General features: G+C 42.7%; 2 protein-coding genes across 3 annotated transcripts in view; one reads left to right on the forward strand and one right to left on the reverse strand.

The window, feature by feature from the left end:
- LOC119449739 (fatty acid hydroxylase domain-containing protein 2-like) overlaps positions 1 to 18,640 on the forward strand; it is a 31,148-nt gene extending 12,508 nt beyond the window's left edge. For both annotated transcript variants that reach the window (XM_049665421.1, XM_037712983.2), the window contains exons 4-8: positions 5,631 to 5,752; positions 7,000 to 7,205; positions 7,898 to 8,170; positions 9,140 to 9,313; positions 10,077 to 18,640. In XM_049665421.1, the coding sequence (XP_049521378.1) occupies positions 5,631 to 5,752; positions 7,000 to 7,205; positions 7,898 to 8,170; positions 9,140 to 9,299 (761 nt within the window). In that variant the 3' untranslated portion in view covers positions 9,300 to 9,313; positions 10,077 to 18,640. The remainder of the gene's footprint in view (positions 1 to 5,630; positions 5,753 to 6,999; positions 7,206 to 7,897; positions 8,171 to 9,139; positions 9,314 to 10,076) is intronic.
- Positions 7,246 to 19,925, reverse strand: part of LOC119449746 (peptidyl-prolyl cis-trans isomerase 7-like) — a 403,577-nt gene continuing 390,897 nt past the window's right edge. The window contains exon 9 of the mRNA XM_049665420.1: positions 7,246 to 7,668. Coding sequence (XP_049521377.1) covers positions 7,615 to 7,668 — 54 coding nt within the window. The 3' untranslated portion in view covers positions 7,246 to 7,614. The remainder of the gene's footprint in view (positions 7,669 to 19,925) is intronic.

Genomic DNA, 19,925 nt, shown 5'->3' on the forward strand with positions numbered 1-19,925 from the left:
ACGTGCTTCCGGGAAAACCGATTACAGAGGCGATAGCGAAAGCCAAGGATCGCATGTGGGACACAATGGAGGACAGAGACCTAGTGGTGATAATGGGCGAAGTGATTTACGTACTGCACGGACGAGGGGCAGGGATTACAAAGCAAATAGTCAAAGGGGTCACCGACCTGCGGAATGTTTCAAAGGAAGTACAAATTGCAGTGTGCACGGTGCCAGAGGTTGAAAGACGGGGGTATGCAATTGAAAGGGCAGTTCTTGCAGTAAATAGAGAAATTTGGACTCTAGCTAATGCAATGAATTTTATGATCATTGACATCAACCGAGAAGTGCACCGAGCAAGCCGCAAAGGCGCTTTTGTGCGTGACGGGATACATTTTAGCGAAAGTGTAGCAACACCGGTTGGACGTCGATTCGCGGCGCGAGCTGTAGCTTCTTTAGGCGGGCCCCAGGCAATCGGGAAGCAGGATTAAGTATTGAACGTAGCGAAACACCAGTAAGGGCAGAATTAGACGACCAGGAGTTAGGAAAAGACCGCAAAGGATAAGAATAGAGAAGGTAAAATTTGCTACATTAACATGCAGGTGGTTGCAAGCAGGAAAAATGGCTGGAAATTCAAACTCAGCTGAATGATGAAGCGATTAGCGTGTACACCTTGACCGAAACACATCTATGAGATTTGGAGCAGCCACCTGTTATTGACAATTTTGTATGGGAAGGGTGCAACAGAATGGCCGGGGCAAGGAAAGGCGGAGACGTAGGCACGCTAATTAGGTGAGGTCTGAAGTGGCAAAGGGTATAAGAGATATGTAAGGAACCTTTATGGATTAGCGGCACATGGCAAGGCAAAAAGATGTGGCTGGGAGTAGCTTACATATGGACAGGTAGTGATAGCAGAGAAAAAATAAGGAATTGGTTGATTGCATTAAAAGCGATATTAATGAGTTCAAGAAATCAGGCCAGGTGATATTAGTGGGAGATATGAACGTGCACATGGACGATTTAGGATGATATACTGATTACAACGGTTCTCTAGTGCTGGATCTGTGTGATGAATAGAACCTCATAGTAGTTAACAGGGAGAATAAGTGTCATGGACAGGTAACGTGGCCATGCGGAAACAGGCAGTCATGTATTGACTACGCCTTAGTCTCAGAAATGGTCTACAAGCAATTAGACCAAATGATAATAGACGAAAATGGAAAAAATAGCCTGGGTAGCAATCATAGATGTTTAGCGTTAAAGTTTGGGAGAGATACCAACGCAGAACACGAACCAGTAGCCTCAGAATTTTGAAATATGAATGAAGAACAAATAACAAAGATAGTAAGAAACGTAGAGAAGAAAATTGAGGCTTTTTCTATGGCAGTCTGGAAATATAAGGAGCTGGTAGACGTTATGCAGCAGGAAATAAGGCAGACGCGGCAACACAATTGTTGGATTGGAAAGATGAAACGACGTAAGTGGTGGAAAAAAGAAATAAAGCAAGCTGTACAAGAGCGTAAAGAGGTGTCTAGGGATCATCGAGAAGCCAAAAAGTTGGGATTACACGGAGAAGAGGTGCTCCCTAAATGGAACGCATACCGAGAAAAGAAAAGGGTGGTGAGTGAGCTCGTGTAAGAGAAAATTAAATGCGCAAGTGAACGTTGGGTGCATAACATTAACAAAAGAGACAAAGGCACCCCAAAAAGATTCTGGAACCATGTAAAAGCGCTCGGAGCTCCAACTAAAAACTGGCAAATGGCTATAAGGGATGAAGACTGTAACATCTATGAAAGAGGCCTGAGAGATCAAAATTTAGCATACAAAGGTTATATTGGAAAAAGGCAACAGAAAATGTTCCTAATAACACGGCAACAGTACCTGATGAAATACCAATACAGCTAATCAGAAACCTCAGTCTAAAGAGCAAGGCACTGCTGACTAATGACATAGAGCAAGTGATTAGAACGAATAAAATTCCAGATGGATGGCGCGAAAGCAAGATGAACCTCATCTACAAAGGCATAGGAGATAAGGATAAGGCGAGTTCGTACAGGCCAGTTACAGTATCATCGGTGATATATAGAATTGCAATGCAAGCCATAAAATTAGAACTGTCGAAGTGGGTGGAGAAAAACGGATGTATTGGGGGAACTACAGAATGGGTTCAGGCCAGGCAGACGCTTAGAGAATAATATGTTTGTACTAACTCAGTACATAGAGATTTCAGTAGCTCAGAATAGACCTTTACCGATAGCATTTCTAGATATTAGAGGAGCCTATGACAATGTAGAGAGGAATTGTTATGGGATATTCTTAAGCACGAAGGCATAGAGGATGATTTCGTGGAGCTGCTGAGGGAGATATATAGAGACAACCGAGTACAAGTTGTATGGGAAGGTCGAAAAGGTAATTAAATGGTGGGAATTAACCCAGGATTGAAGCAAGGATGTCCTCTGTCTTAATTGTTGTTCATGCTTTATGTTAAGGGTGCAGAAAGACGACTCGAAGACAGCAAATTAGGGTTTGATTTATCCTACTTGCGTTATGGACAAATGGTGCAACAGAAGGTCCCTGGACTGATGTACGCAGTCGACATAGTGCTATTAGCGGACAGTAAAAAAGATTTACAGACACTTGCGAATATTTGTGACAACGGAGTGGCAAATCTAGGCCTTATGTTTAGCACAGAGAAATCAGGAATTAGGACCTTTAATGAAGAGACTAGTAATTACGTGGTGTCAATTCAACCGCAAGTCATACCCATAGTCAAGCAATATAAGTACCTCGGCGTATACATAAACGAAGGAAAGACTTACTCAAGCAACCACCAAGATAATCTGAAAATAAAGGGGAAGCGCAATGCAGAAATAATGAAACTCAGAGCACTGTGGCACTACAATAAGTATGAGGTGGTGCATAGAATCTGGAAAGGAGTAATGGTGCCGGTGCTAACGTTCGCAAATGCCATTCTATGCTTAAAATCGGATATTTTGTCGGGGCTGGAAGTTAACCAAAGGTCAGTAGGCCGGTTGAATTTAGGAGCCCACGGTAAAACCACAAATGAGGCAGTGCAGGGTGACATGGGTGGGGCCTCTTTCGAAGTCAAAGAAGCGCATAGCAAAATTAATTTGAAGAAAGGCTCAGGAACATGGATGAAAATAAATGGGTGGCTAAAGTGCACAAGTATCTGTACCTGAAAAGCGTGGACACAGAATGGAGGAAGAGGTCAAGAAAGTTGGCAGCCAAGTATAGGATAATCGAAACTGTAGATAAACAAGCAGGAGTCATCAGAAAGATAGTGAGAAAAATAGAGACAGTGAATTGGGATGCAAAAAATGGAGATTTACCATGGAGATTTACAAGATTGAGAAGAAAGAAATTAGAAGGGAAAATTTGTATGATAACACAAAGGGCAGTGCCTTGCTATTCAAGGCTCGAGCCGATTGCCTAAGGACCAAAACATACCGGAGCAAATTATATTCGGAACTAGATGAGGCATGTGTATGCTGCAGTAAAGATCCGAAGACCACTCAGCACATCCTAATGGAATGCGAAGGGTCTCACCCAGCGAGAACTGTAGGTAACGTACAACTTCCAGAAGCACTTGGGTTTAAAGTGGAAGGAAACATCAATCGATCAGCTGTATTGGTGGAAAAAAAGCAGGGAAGAGATTGATACGACCTGATCTCTTAAAATCATAGGTAGCGGTGCAAGGTAAATCTTGAAAAGAAAAAGATTAATGAGAGGTATACAAAAATGCTAGATAAAGAACATGTTTAGTATACATGGTTAAATCAAGCAGGCTAGGTGACTATTTGTCACCACCCCGTTTCAAAGGGGATGCCACTTAAATCATCATCATCATCATCATCATCCGCGGTGGCGCCGCCCGAGCTGGGAAAAGAAAAAAAAATCAGAAAGCTCGCCTGCGTGCATCCACAGCTGTACAGTACTGAGAAAGTAAATGCTTCTTGCAGATAGAATGGATCCGAATTGCGCTACGTATGTATATGCATGCTGCCTCTGAAACCATGATACGTTCAAGGGGTTCATCGTACTAGCTAGTAGTCAGCAACTCTGCTTAGAAAAAGGCTCGGTATAATTTGTGTACAGCTGTGTGTGTGTGTGTGTGTGTGTGTGTGTGTGTGTGTGTGTGTGTGTGTGTGTGTGTGTGTGTGTGTGTGTGTGTGTGTGTGGGCGCGCGCGCATGCATGCATGCATGTGCCCTTGTTTTGACTCTTTATGCACTCACACAAAGCTTCGCTGTATATAGATTCCAACTTTGGATCTGCTGCATTTTTTCCTCTGCTGTGGTTTTCTTTCTTTTACTTTTTAAGGCACTCTTAATTTGATTTGATGGTACTACCATCACAGCAGTGGCACACCGACGGGGGGGGGGTTCGGGTGTTGTAACACCCCCCCTTGCGTCCAGCCCCACCAGTCCAACGTGTACCTTCAGTGTTCACATTGTCATTACTATTCAGGAGGTGGCTTGAGGTAGAATTTTCCTGATTAACAAAAACACTCTATCATTGTCTTGTATTTGTTCATGCACTCTTAAATTACTTTGAGTAAAACGCTGAGGAAATAAACATCATCCTTGGTGTCATTATTTTATTATAATTCTTAGGCATGTGCTTTTGGATTCCTCTGGCTAAAGCAAGGAAATTTCATATTATGCGAAGTGCTTGCTCCCCCCCCCCCCCCCCCCCCCCCCTCACACACACACCACAAATATTCACCCCGCTGGCAGAGACCCCGGGTGCGCTACTGCATTACAGTCAAGTGTAAAGACCTACACCATGCATTATTCTGGAAGCGGGCTTCCCCACACATTAGAGATGCAAAGTGGTGTAGCAAAACGCAGCGGTGGCAACAGCTGAAAGGCATTGTTGGCAAAAGCATGACTGCTTAGGACATGCTGTGCATAAGTAATAAGGAAAGTATAAGCAGAGATGCAATCATCACACGAACACATGTATGCGATTTTGGTTGTTCTGGCGTCTTTTCTGTAATTACTTTACACAACATTTCGTAGCAATTACTTTCAAATACATTTTGAGTGGGGTTGATTTATGTTACCAGATTTCGGATAGTGAACCTCTGCTTCGTATACTTGGTTGAATTATGTACACTGTTAAAGGGAAGACATGAGTGCAGAGCACATTGAGATTTTTTTCCTCTGACATGTGTACACTTGCCTAGATTTGCATCAGATGACTTGTGGTTGGTAAATCTGGCACCTTTCTACATACAGTGTGCTGACATTCCTTCCACGGGCACTTGCAACTAATACACCATCAGGGTGCGAGCCACATATTTGAGTCTTCCCTTTAACAGTGGACCACGCTGTACATATAGAAGCTACCTAACACTTATGTGCCATGTATTATATGCACATTAAAAGAACCCCAGGTAGTTAAAAGTAGTTAGGAGCCTTCCATACGGCATCTCCCATGGCCCCCGTGTTGCTTTTGGATGCTAAAGCCCATCAGTTATTAACACCTAGTTCGCTGTTTGATCTAATATTTTCCCATTCTGACTTTGGCTACTGCTTTTTTTGTTGAGCAAATGAGCAGTCACTGCGGGATGCTATGTTAGAGAGTACGCTTCGCATAGTAGAAGAAGCAATGTGAGTTACCTTGCAGGTACATTTGCTGTGACCTTTGCGGTCTACTGGCTGGTTGGTGGTCTTTACACGTTGATGGACCTCACTGGGCGTCCTGCATTTCTGCTGCGGTACAAAATTCAGGACACAGCTCCATACCCAGTGAGTCTTTGACCCCTTTCCTTCTGGTTTGACTAGGGGTGTCCGAATACTTGAATATCACCGAATCGAATAGTGAACATTCAGATAATTCGATTCATGAATCCAATATCTACTATTCGATTTTCCTAATATTTTATTTATTCAGTGTAAAGACCCGCACAGTGCCACATGACATGCCAAGCAACACAGTGTTATGTCTTTTTCATTGAAAGCTGAGAGTGTCTAAGCCTCCGAATTCAGAGTTGAAGTGTGCTGAGCCATCTTTTGTGCCTCCAAACTACTACTTCCCACATTTTTCATTTTGAGGTACTTTACTTTCTGCATGAGATTAGAAGGATTTAGAGCCACCAGAGAGAGGAGAGGAGATTATAGGAACATGCTCTATGTTTGAAGTGACAGCACAGGTTGGAAAAAAGGCAGGATCTTTGGCCTGCAATAGACAATGAGGGTAAAGTAAAACTAGCATTGCTTCCGCAATCTCAACCTAAATAAAAGCTTCTATTTTCACTTATTTAACAGGCATCATGCTTGCGTGATTAAGAAGCTTAGAGGAGTATTGGCATTATATTTTTGACTTGTCATTTTCTTTTGCATTACATGAAAGGCAAATTCTATAAGTGCTAGAAACATACCAGCAAGCATTAGAGCACACTAAATAATTTACTATATTTGTTTCTACGAACCAGTTTTAATTGATAATACTTGATCAAAAGCGTAATGTTGCAACTAACATGACATTTTCGTGTGATTCAGTTTTTCCCTTTTTTTTTTATGGAAAGCTTTTCACAGTTGCTAACTTGAGTCAGTACTCACCTTTAAATGTCCATGTAACCTTTTATTATTTATAAACTCTTAATTATCCCCAATTAAATATTGCTGAAGTCTTTGATACCGCAGGGAGCTGGTTTGGGAGTTTCAAGTTGGCACTCATCTTTCAGTTTTGCATCTTTTCTTGCTTGCTGTGCTTCCAATCATGATATGATTGAACTAGTTGGTGTTCTACGGATGCGACGTGCCAGACTAACTTGATATTTACCTTCAGTATCCCTTCAAGAATTGCTTGCTGGTATTTTCTATAAAAATTTTGATTCCTAAGTAATCCTGTACAATTTTTCTTGCTCTGGCAGTGAAGGTGCTGGTTACCCGGCCAATGGCCGACTCTGCCAAAATTCACACAATCTCAGAAGGCACAACTTGGCAATGCTGTGGCCATTCCAACTAAGCCTGGTGTTGGACTCCTCCCACAGGTCACCATTGGCCAGGTGTGGCGAGTGGTGCGTCAAGTGCTGTTCAACCAGGTGGTGGTGGGACTGCCCTTTGGTCTTGTGGCCCACCAGCTGTTGGTTTGGCGAGGCTACGATCGCAGCCCCCAGCTGCCTACATTTCACTGGGTCCTCTTTGAACTAGCAGTCTGCGTCCTGGTGGAAGAGGCAGGCTTTTACTATTCACACAGGTTTGTGCGTGTGTCGGTGGCATGCTCACTTCCCTGATTTAATTGTTTGCCAAAGGCAGGCTGTGCTATTTTAACGTGGCCACTGCTCATGGCATTTTGCGTTTGTCCTATATACGCACCAGAATGGCAGGAGCTGGTCTCCTTGATTGTGCTCCTTATTTACTATATTCAAGGCATTTTGGCTCTCGCTCCGGCTCTCTCACTCAGTCGTCAGCTATGCTGCTACTTTAGCAATGTGGTAGCAACGCTGCTGTAGCAGCGGAGCAGATGACTTAGGGAGCCAGAGTGAGTGCCAAAATAGTATCACAATGTTCTGCCCCCATGTGACCACCTTCTGCATCATGACAGATACACCTCATGGGAAACAAGACCGAAACTGGTTCCTAGAAAAGCTATTATAGTAAATCATTTAGGGTGCTCTAAAGCTTGCCAGTATTATTTCTAGGGTTTCAAGGTCAAGGGCCTCCTTCATTTAAGGCAAAAAATTAGGTCTAAAATGTCATGCCAAAGTTCTTTTAAGTCAAAGTGAGCACCATTAAGGCTAAAGGCCATTGTGCCATTGAAGTAACAGGCCATCACGGCTACAGACCATCAAGTCATTAAGGCTGGAGCTATGACTGTAATTATACTGCAGAAGTGGTGAGTTTCTTTCTTTTTTTTTCTTTTTTTTTGTACCTGGTTGCATGGTGCAGGCTGCTGCACCATCCCCGCCTGTACCGGCACATACACAAGCAGCACCACGAATGGACATCTCCAATCGCCATCACGGCTGTCTACTGCCACCCGCTGGAGCACCTCTGCTCAAACCTACTACCACCATTGCTAGGAGTGCTGCTGCTCGGCTCTCACCCTGCGACAGCTTGGCTCTGGTTTAGTGTGGCCTTACTTTCCACCCTCAATGCCCACTCGGGCTTCCACCTGCCATTCTTTCCGTCGCCGGAGGCACACGACTACCACCACCTCAAGTGAGTGTGGCTTTGGTGCTGTGATTGTGGTTTGTAACGGATCATACAAATTTCAAATAGGAATAGTTTTTAAGGCCTCAAGAAATTTGTATCTTCGAGATTTTACTGCATATGTTCACACTTCGTATTTTGTGTTTGTTTGGGGAATACCATATTTTTTCACCTGCTTGTTATGCTGCAAAGACCTGGATGTGTTACGAGGCTTTGATGTATTGAGGCATTGTCGGTAGTTCACTATGCATTTCCAGTATGCTGAGATCATTGTGACATGCAAGCAAAGCTCACAAAATGTTTTGCAACTAGCTAGATTGGAGTATCTGTACTATGGCAGAACAGCTTGAATAAATTAGGCAAAAGTGCCCACTACAACTAACATTTAAACACATACTTGTTCAAAGGTATAAGGGCTACAAGTATCTTCAAACACCTATGTTAGTATAGTACTTTAGTTGAGAGTCAGCATTTTCATCCCGCTTCTTCCTTACATGTGTGAATTCTTATTTTGCACTGTTCTGTTTCCACAATGCTTTTTGATTACTTCAACTTTCTGTTTTTATATAGTGCAGAACAGTCAGCTGTTGTTGACAACGGCTTGTTACAGCCGACAGTGCATTAAAACTTTCCCAGATACAAAAATATAACTAGCACCAAGAACTGCAGTAACAGTTCCACTAGTAATGGTATGATGTGGATTCTTCTTAATCTTCTACTCTTCACGGGTATTCTCTTGTGCTTCTCTAGCTTTGGAGCTTCTTTGTCTTAAAGCATCATAAATATCATGCAGGCTTGGTAGTACATGAGAATCTTACATTTTCTCTATTTGTTGATTCATGCTTGTTCAAGTTGCATCTCTTGTGTATGTTAAGTGGGCCGTATTGATGTTTTCGTTCTGATATAGTGTGCATGTGTCTGATGTCCTGTGAGTATTCGTCACCTGGATAAGGGAATCTATGTGTTATGACTTTGTAGGTTCAACAACAACTATGGAGTGCTGGGTGTGCTTGACCGACTGCATGGCACAGACCAGCAATTCCGACAGACAGATGCCTATCGCCGTCACGTCATGTTGCTTAGCCTGGTGCCTCTGAAGGACCTGTTGCCTGCTGAAGGAAAGAAAAGCTCCCAGTAGCGTCCTCTGCATGTGTAAGTACTCTTAGCTCATAACTTGTAGTAGGTAAGCTTTGAAATATATGCACAGGCTGAATCATGCAATTCCCAATATACAAAGTCCTTGGTGCATGCTGCATGTGCAGCACTGAGAACTTATATTAAGTTTGTTGCAGCATTTAGTGCATAAACGACAGTTTAGCTGGCGGGGGCTGGAAGTGGAAGGCTCGGCCCACTGCTGAAGTTCTGATAAATCCTTTTGTCAAACATTGCCAGTTGGCTAAGGCTTCCCTTTTTCTCACCTTAATTTGGTGTAATATATCACGGAAATTCGTTGTCCCCTCTGATTCTTTTCTGCAGCATTCATGTGCTGTTTTTTGGGTAGTATGAGCCAGCTATGAACTTAGTATAATCTTTCAGCAACTAAGCATAAGTTATTTCATTATCATTAAATGAAATGAACACTATAATTAACCCTCTTGAAGTTGGATTTAATAGCCAGAGCATTCTCAAATTAACAGTGTTAAGTTTCTGTTCATGAGTGCAACATTTCTCTACTCTAATGTAATGCTCTACTGTAATGCTGTGCAATACTTCTTGTTAGAGCTTGCCTGTATCCCCTGCAATGCTGTATTTTGGTTGTGAAATGCTACGCCTTTTATTTCCTGTAGATTGCAACAGTGTTTCTTATAGTGGGTGCAGCACTAGCCTAGTTGGCTATGGACCCAAATGCCTGTGCACAAATGTCTTGTACAGAAATTTGTGGGAAGTAAAAGTTATTCAACTTCTTTTACTGTAGGCCCTGCCAAGGCTTCCTTCCACATGGCTTTGGTGACTGGGGATGCCTTTCGTCTGATGTGTCCTGTTTGGCCTGTGTCATTGCTTCATAACGAGCCTTGTGCATCAGTGTGATGCTCTGTCTGAGCCCCTTTTGCGGCTCAACACCTGTGATAATCTAGACTGCAGCACCACCTTACACACCAAGGTCCAGTTATGCCTTTGGAAACGTTCAGTAGCTTGTTGGATCCAATAGCCGCCTCCGTGACCCAGCAGCCAAGATGTTTTTTTGCTGAGCAAGACATCGTAGGCTCGAATTTTTGACTGCTCATGGTGGAACATGAAAATGCCCATGAGCTGAAATTTCAGGTTGCTTTGAAAAATTACTAGGTTACCACAGTTAACATGGAACTTTCCATCGGGGCACCCCTTGTAGTCCTGCGCCAGTATAACATAAGAATTCCTTTCACTCGATTCTATTCCCTTCTCATCATCCATCGCTCATGACTGGCCAATCCTGGTGATAACTTAGGTGGAGCGCCACTTGGACAATAGACGAGATACGAAGAGGAAAAATAATTGAAATACAATCTGTCCCAGCGTTAATGTAGCTTTGAGAGATGAACGTATTTCAGTTAAACATTTCAAATTTAGCTTATGTATGCTACGTACTCTGTCTTCAGGCGCTCTCTGGATGGGAGCTCCTGCACAGGTTGCGATGGTCCTGTTTATGTTTCGGAAAGTGGTGCTCATTCACTGCTGTGCCACGCTCCAAAACGTAAAAGCAGCACACAAAGTGGCTCTGCTTGAGGTCAAGCAGTACCACAGATAATTTCAGTACTTGCTGTGATGGCTTAGTGGCCATGGCATTCTAATGCCAACCATGAGGTCGCGGGTTCGATTCCCAGCTATGATGGCGGCATTTTGATGAGGGTGAAATGCAAAAAAAAGAATATGCAGCAGATCCAAGGAGATGGCATCTATATACAGCTAAGCTTTGTGTGACTGCATAGAGAGTCGAAACACGAATGTGCACACGCACGCGTGCGCACACACACACACAAGCGCGGGCGCGCACAAATTATACCGAGCCTTTTGTTAAGCGGCGTTGCTGACTATAAGCGAGTACGACAGATGCCTTGAACGCATCATGGTTTCAGAGGCAGCACACACATACATATGTGGCACAATTCGAATCCATTCTATCCGCAAGAAGCATTTACTTCCTCATTACTGTGCAGCCATGGATGTGCGAAGGCGCGCTTCCTGGTTATTTTTTTCTTCTTTTCTTTCCCACGCACAGCCGGCGCCGCGGAGGCGGTTGCCATCTGCTGGTGCTGCAAAGAACCCAGCGGTGCACATGCTTCGTTGTGATTGGTTGGCCTATTTGGCAAGGAAACAGCCAGGCCGCAGCTCCCATGGTCACAAAACCTGGCTATCGCTAAGAAAAACTTCTCTTTTTAAAACATTTATGTACTTAGACTTAGCCGCAAGTTAAAAGGGAACCAAGTGGTCAAAATTAACCTGGAACCCTCCACTATGGCATCCCCCATAACCCACTCTGTAGTTTTGGCACGCTAAACCACACAATTTAATATTAATATGGGAATTTTAGTGGTTGATCTGGATGCACCACCTTAGCGAGCATCTGTGTCTTTAGCAAATCCAAATCTGCCACAGGGAAACAAAGTGATCCATACTGAATTACAATGCAGTTCACTCTGGGCAGTTGATACTATGTATGGTGTCTAATTTTTGCTTCCATATTGCTGCATTAGTTCACATTTCACATTGACATGGTTACCAAAATTTCAGGTTGATCACAATGTTGCTTCTTTTATCTGCACCATTCGATTAACAAATGATGCTTGTCTCAAAAAGTGAGTGTTGCAGCTGCTACAAACTCGGCCATCACATGAAAAAGTTCTAAGTTGTGCTCCGATGTTTCCACGAACCACTGAAACCAGACATAATTGCCCTCTCAGCACGCTGAAGGGACACACCACTTTCTTAACCTTCCTAGTCAGGCCTTTGATAGCAGAGATGGAGAGAGAAAGCGATATACTGCAGAGCAAGTTGATCTGAAATGACGACTAAAAAATCTGAACCTGCTTCAAATGAACCAATGGAAAATATACTTTCTGTCATGGAGAATTAAGATTAGTGGAAGTCACCATTGGCTCTTAAAAGCACTTTTTCTTTTGTGCACTCATCTCCTTTTTCCACCATTTCTTGATCATTTATTGAGAGAGAGAGATTGGTTGAAAGAAAAGTGAAAAGCCTGCTGACCACACTGTAATTGTCTTGCGGCTGACTCCTAAACATCGGTCTGCAATATGAGGAAAGAGGAGAAGGGCAAATTTAGTAGCCTGCGGCACCAGATTATGTACCTACATAAGCTTCCTTGCCATAATTGGACCCCTTTATTCTGTCGCCCCCGTACTTCTTGATTGCACTGAGTTAAACACTCACCACTTCCGACCTGCGCTTCCTGCTTATGAGAGGTTGGCTTTTCTGCAACCCTTAGTTGTCTAGTGGCTGAGCCAGATACTCTTGAAGTGCAAAATTTGGGGGAAGAAAATTATTCTATGTAATGTCCAGGACATGGCTCTAAACATAATGCCAGGTGCTTTCTCAAGCTGTCAACTGGAAAGAAAAAAAAAAATCTCGCATTTCATTTGTGAAAACACGATATGATATATAGTGCAGTGTACGATACGAGAGAAATTAAGAAGAAAGACAACAAGCGCCCCATATATGTCAGCTCATCCAACCAGGTACCAACAGTGAATAATAGCAGCAAATAATAAGGTGAAGACATGGAAAGAGATGCAAAAGGGTGACATGAAGCTGCTGTTTTTTAAGATTTATTTTGTTTTCCCCAATTTTTAGTAAAGGTAACAAGACTGCTGAAGTTTCCGAAGGCATGTTCACTTCTGCTTTGACCTGTTTAAGCCATAACACTGCTTAGTAGCTTGTGTCCAGTTATGCAGTGCACGAAGTGGACTGGCATGAAAACAAGCACAAGGAATAGACAGGGACAAGCGGTCGCTTGAAATCAATGCTGGGCTCGGTCTATTCCTTCTTATGACTTGTCTCTCTTTTTTTTGCACACATTTACATTGTGCTTATGCATTCTCTTGGCAACCTGAAACTTGCACGAAGTTCTGCAAGTGCCATACAGTAGACACACCTGACCCGGTACTCGCAAGTATGCGACGTATATACTGCACTGTTAGGAAATGGCAAGAGCAGTGTTGGTTTCTCCGTACAGTTTGCGTTTCACTTCTCCAGCGAAGGTGAAGCTTTGGAATATAATAGTGGCACCTATGGGCACCTTTGTGCTCTAACTAGATTTAATGTGCACAGCCCACGTGGTTGACTCCTTACATTCTGGAAAGTTACTTTGAGTATAAAAGATTTTGGCATTTGTGCAACACTACGCTGTATGCTGTCCAAGCTCTGGAGGCAAGTGTGGCGGTTGCCAAGCTTTAACAGCATGGTAAACTCAATGTAGAAAGTCCAGTCCTCGTAGCACTCTCATAGCGCTGCTTAGCACAAGGTCGTGGGTTTTGATCCCGGCCGCAGTGGCTGCGATGGGGGTGGAATACAAAGACGGTCGTGCACCATGCATTGGGTCAAAAGAACCCCAGATGCTCAGGCCCCCTATGGCCTGCCTCATAATCAGATTCTGGTTTTGGCACGTAAAACTACAGAATTTTAATTTTTAATTTTTAGCACTTGCATGCATTTCTGCCGTGGCGGCTCAGTGGCAATGGTGTTCTGCTGGCGATATTGACATCATGGGTTTGATTCCCAGATATGGTGACTCTATATTGATGGGGGTGGAGCACAAGAATGTTTTATGTACTGAGCTTTGGGTAAATCCCAAAGGAACTCCCTCATTGTCACAAATGATCTGAATTCGTACACTGCAGTGTCTCTTATATAAAGCCCCTGTTTTGCTCTGGTAAATTAAACCCAATCAATAAACTAATCTTGCACATGAAAAACGTGCAGAGTAATCTACGGCAACACTTGCCAACATCTTCTGCACACTGTCCATCGCAGTGGTACATGCTCGCTGGAAAGTTAGTCCAAGTGCAGAGAGTCCCGTAGGTGCTACCATAACACTCCAGAACACATCATCCATTTGCGCTTGACATGTAGCTTATGTAGAGTGTGAGACGTGTTGCTGCAGTGCAAACATGTGTATCTTCACGGTATTACTTGCTCGCACCAAGGAAAATGCTTTTTTAGAGGTCTGCCATTAAGTGGCACATCCAAGACAGCTACTGGACATGGACACGCGGGCATATCAATGCGATGTTGCAAGAAGCAGCACTCCTCTTGCAAGTTTGACATTCCAAGGAAAAGTTTTTTTTGCTAGGGTGTAGTGGCTATGCTAATGTATCTTTGTAAGAGGCCATTTTATTTACGCCTACCTGTGATTCACTCATATGAGTGGTGTAATTTATGTATTTACGAGGGGCCCACGTGTATGCGTTTGATTTTATGTGCTTGAAAGTGGAAGGTTTCTTGTTGGTGAAACCTACTTAATAGTTTATAGTAGCCACCACTTCTTAATCAGCCATTGTTAAGTGCAACTGTTGACAACATTGTTGGGGTCCAGAAACCGAAAATATTTCGTAAAGGTGTGCCAAACTAGCCAAGCAGGTACACGACTCAAATGCCTCCACTAAGATGGTAAGTCTCGCATTCACGAAAGGGAGCAGCTTGGCATGCTGAGAAGTGTAAGCACTGCAGTTTTACTGGCGGCAATAAGGTTAGGTGGCAAAGCCAGGTTGCGGAGCTTTGCATGTCACTGATTGAGCTCGTTTACTCTTTTGTTAAGGAATGAGCAAGAACACCAATGCTTCCTGATGTAATAATTATCGAGTGTGGTTGGGGTCACAACTTTACATTTCTTGATATGTAGGAACCCAAAAATGAGTGTGCGCTGCCTTCACAGACAGCTGAAGGTAGTTTAAAAATATGAACAGGTATTATATGGATCTTAAAATGAATGCCTGAATGCAGTAAATTGAACCTTGATATAACGAATAATGAGGTATAATGAAGTAGATCTAAAATGTTTCTTTCCAATATGAGCATGTAACAAATATGTGATTATAACGAGTATTGAATGTAAAGAAGGTATTTTATACCAGATGGCAACTTCTTTTTATATTGAAGTTCCAACTGTATATGTATGCAAGTGGGTTGCCAAAATTCAAGATCCAGACTTGTTAAACGAAACAGTTGTCGGAACACACTAGGGTGAAGAAAAGGCTATCCATTTATTCATATCGAGATCTATGCAATTAAAAGAGTAAAAGCAAAAATTTTCATTGATAATATATAGCTGTTTGAAATTAGAGACACAACAAAGAACCACAGGAGATCAGCATTTAATCTGGAGCCCTTGTGGTTCACAATGCAGATTTGGAGTGTTAATCACCAGCAGTTACCTTACTCAATATGAAAATGGTCAGTAGTTGTGTAGGAAGTTGCCAACCAGAAATCTCATGCTTTCATTAGTGTTAGATCAAGCTATCGCTGACGCTTCTTGTTTTGAGATTGGGCCCCTTGTACATTTTGGGCATTTTGTACTTTACTCCAGGACAAGTGTGCGTATGCTTGTTTGATGCTACATATGTAATACGAAATGTAAAGGCTACTTTAGTGCTAATAATGTGATCACAATACATTACAAGTTCCTACGTTCATCTAAGTAATATCCAGGAAAACACTACTGGCAAAACAACTGCAAGGCTGTGTGTGATATGTGCATTGTGTCTGAGATATGGAGACAGCCTGCCAGTAGCAGGTGAATATAGCGAGACAGGTTCATTGTGCTTTTGGCATTAGTAAAGGCTCGAGGTTGTAGTGCCAAGGTCAGTCCCCCCCGCCCTTTCTTTTTAATCTCTTGAGGAATGTGTTGTTGTGCATGTTGTTGCAGCTGAAAACTGCACACGTTTTGAACCATTTACATTTCGGTAAAATAATGCACTGGCTCTGCAAGCATCTGCAGGTGGTGACAATGCAGCTGGAGATTTACACCCTGCACACACACACTACTTTAGTACTGGGTGAAAGAATGCACTGCTTTTTGGAGTGTTGCAAGCATCTGCAGGCGGTGCCACTGCCCATGTGCTTTCAAGCAAGCCCAGCTCGGGTTCGAGCGGCATCAAAGGAGCTCTTATTGGAAACATCTACATCAGTATCTTTTAGACTTTTCCACCGTACTCGTGAATGTTCTTCAACTCTTTCTTGACACTGAGTGTAAGACAGTGCCAGTCCTTGAGTTTACACTGGGAGTAAGCATGGTTATAAAATTTTGACTCTGAAATTGCCGATGAGCATTGCTGAAGTAGGGTTACCTGTTGACAGATGTCACTGCCCTCCAGCTTTAGGAGCTGAGGTGGAGCAATGAGTAGAGCATTTTTAAGTTCAAGCTTTTGTTTTTGCCTATATTGATAGTCTGTTAGAACTGCTATTTGAAATGCACTGTGTATAACTTGGATTTCCCAAGGTTATGAAGGAAGCACTCCACTCTATAGTCAACTTTTATCAAGGTCAATGTCTGGCTGTCAAGTTGACAACCCGTTGCCAGCATGTCTTAACTCAACTGTTGCCAGTTCACTAGTACACTTCAGCTCTTATACCAAGGAGAAAGGTGTTACGCCCTGCTGCCACTGTTAAAACACAATGCTTCTGTATGATGCATGAATGCTAGTCACTGTTCCAAATGACACATTGCATATCTTCTTGATTGTGTCCTTTTTCTTGTACGTGTATTCATAATGAGTGCTTGGCGCATTGCCTGCCACCAATCGTGCATTTTTGCTCCAATCTGTCGTGAATTGTACAACTGATGAAATTGCGGTGTCTGCGATTACTCACTTTTGCAGAGTTTGTCACAATACCTGAGGCTGTATTGTCGATCAATCACTCCTCATGGGTGTCACTTTGACACAACACCGATTGGCTAAAAACCACCAGGACCACATGTGATAAAAAAAAAGCTTGTTGGTGTTGCAGGCCTTCATGTGATGTAGTTTTCAACTGAATTCACGGGATGGTTTAACTTCATGATGTTAGAAAATGCAGTTTCTACAGTAAGGCACTGCTCCCCTCACCCCTTTTATGCTGTTGATGCAGTCTGATGCAGGCATCTGCAAGCTTAAAATGTAACATCACTCATTACTCCAAACATAGTCATACAAAAGTGAAACTATAATCGAAAGTGATTGATTGATAATAATGTCCCCACATGTGATTAGAAGTTAAGCTCTAGAGAAATAAGGTGCTGGTTGGAGCAGACTGTTGTACGCCCGGTGAACATTGTAGCAATTAGTAGAAGCAAAGATTGATCAGAGGCAATTGAGATGGAAGAAATCAAAGTGCTAGTTGCTGTATCTCGCATAGAATGTGCCCATGTAAAGTGCGGTCCACTGTTAAATGTAACACATGAGCGTAGAGCATGTGTGAATTTTCCCCTCTGGCAAGTGTACAATCACCGGCTTTGCAGCACGTGACTTGTGGTTGGTGGTGCTCGTAAAATTGTACACACCCTTTCGGTGCATTGACATAGCTTCAACCGCCACTCACAGCTGGAGTGCTGGCAAGCTGAGAGCCACACATTTGTGTGTTCCCTTTAACAGTGTACTACACTGTACAATAGCAAGCAGTGTGCTGGTAGACGAAATTTTCATTTGAGATATTTAGACTGACTCCATCTTCTGCACCGAAGCTGCAGACGCAGTGTCTAGCACAGACATCTTAACATTTTTCTCTCATAGGCATGATTGGAATGTCTCTCATTTGTCTTGCCGTTGCTTCTGTATACATCCAGCGGACCTGTTATTTTATGGTGAACCACGAGGTCACAAGGGTATGTACAGTAATTAGTGTTCAGCATGCAAGTGCCTAAAGAAGCCACTGGCTGTTTTAAGTGCGGTCATAGTATTATTTAGGGCAAATGTAGTGTCAAGCACACTTGCTAGCCTGTGTAACGAGCAGTTTGCTGCATTGATAAGGCTGCTGCAGGTATGTTCTCCTGATTGAGCAGCCATGCAGTTTTTTGTTGGCCATTGGTATAGCTAGGTTAATTAAGCACATGCTCTTCCCACCTCCCCCTTCCAGAGAATTCTGGCTGCGCCATGGCTATAAGCAGTTTATTCTCTACAGCGCTGTTTCTTTTTTTTCTATGCCTGTGCATATAAACAGCAATAATTCTAAGAGAAGCAGCTTTTACACTACTCATCGCATGATGTTAGAATTTTGAGTTCAATATACCATATATGCCGGTGACAATAAAAGGCTTGGAATGAAAATTGATTGCAATGCATGTGGGTGACCTTGACTGATCACTTTTTATTTGCCAAGTGATCAACAATTAAATCTAAAGGTCTCTATTTCTGTGTTTATCTCTGCTTCCCTTGTCACCTGAACACTGTCAGGGGCTGGAGAGTGTTGAGCCAGTTGTGCTAGCCTGGTTGTGTTTTTTTTTTTGTTTTGTTATTTTTACATTATAATCTTATGTTATGAATGTATGTTATAAAATAAACGACCACTGCATAACCCTTTGTTCTGTATGCATATACCACAGCAAAATTGGAGACACATGGTGGGTAAATTGTTGCATTTTGATTACAGAAGAGAATCTTTGTATGTTATATGCTTTTGAATATAACGACAGCTAACATGACACCACCAGCACTCATTAATTTTTTTTTTTTGTCCTACAGCAATATCTTTAGGAATATCAAGTTTTCATCCCTATATGGTGTTGATTAATAACTGCATGCTGGAGCCTCTGTCCTTGTCCTGAGTAGATGGAATGCCAGATCTATATCCCCTATACACATTTGTGGAAGCAGAAAAACTGGACGTGCATTTTTTGTGGCATAACTAGATTTTATGTTGCTTTTCATTGATTCTTCACAAATTCTGCCAAGACACAGCTTCAGATGCAATAGGATAAACCGAAATAATGTGAGTGTAGTATAGAAATGTCCTTGATTAACAAAAGCGCAGACCCTAACTTGGTAAACGCCATTGGCCTTGTGCACAATAGTGTTTAGGTTGTGCATGTCTGTGTGCACAGTACCACCAATGGTATATTTCAGGCAGTGGCGCACCGACGGGGGGGGGGGGGGGATAAGGGGGTTGTAACCCCCCCCCCTTTTGTTTAACCCCTTTTCTTTCCTTACGCATTTGAATGCTGCAACTAAGATGTAAGATGCGCAATCGTCTGCACACTCGCAAAAAGCGCTTTTTTTTTTTTTACAATTTCCCGTGAAGAGATCGAAATTAGTGCTGTTTAGATGGTATTGGCAAACTGTCAACCCCCCCCCCCTGGCAGAGATCCTGGGTGCGCTACTGACTTCAGGCAAGCTTCAGTGTATGCAAGTTGCTTCCGTTTGGTGTTTCTAAATTTTTCCAACGTGTACATGACATTGTTTCAAAACATGCCACATGGTTAAACTTCGGTAACATTGTATACTGAACTGTCACTAAGACCAAACTTAACTCTGAAGTTGGCAGATTGCCAACATCCCTGAAATATTGAGCGATTCAGTTGTAATGGCTTCAATCCAGATGTATCACCATTTGCCACTGAAAAATACACTTCCCAAACTCTTCTGCTGACAATTCTTTTTTTATAGGTTTACTGCGCTTGACATGTTCCTTCCATCTAGCACTGTTACTCGCCCACTGCTTCAACTTCCTGGTCCGTATGTCTTTGTTGATAATAGTCTCACTATCTCTTCTTAAGCAGACGTTTGTTTCTTCTCGTTAGGCCTCAATATCTTCCATCTTCTCACATCTTCAGCCATTCTTTGGATGTATTTGCTTGTTGCAC

This window comes from Dermacentor silvarum, chromosome 4 (genome assembly GCF_013339745.2).
Source record: "Dermacentor silvarum isolate Dsil-2018 chromosome 4, BIME_Dsil_1.4, whole genome shotgun sequence".
Taxonomy (NCBI): Eukaryota; Metazoa; Arthropoda; class Arachnida; order Ixodida; family Ixodidae; genus Dermacentor; species Dermacentor silvarum.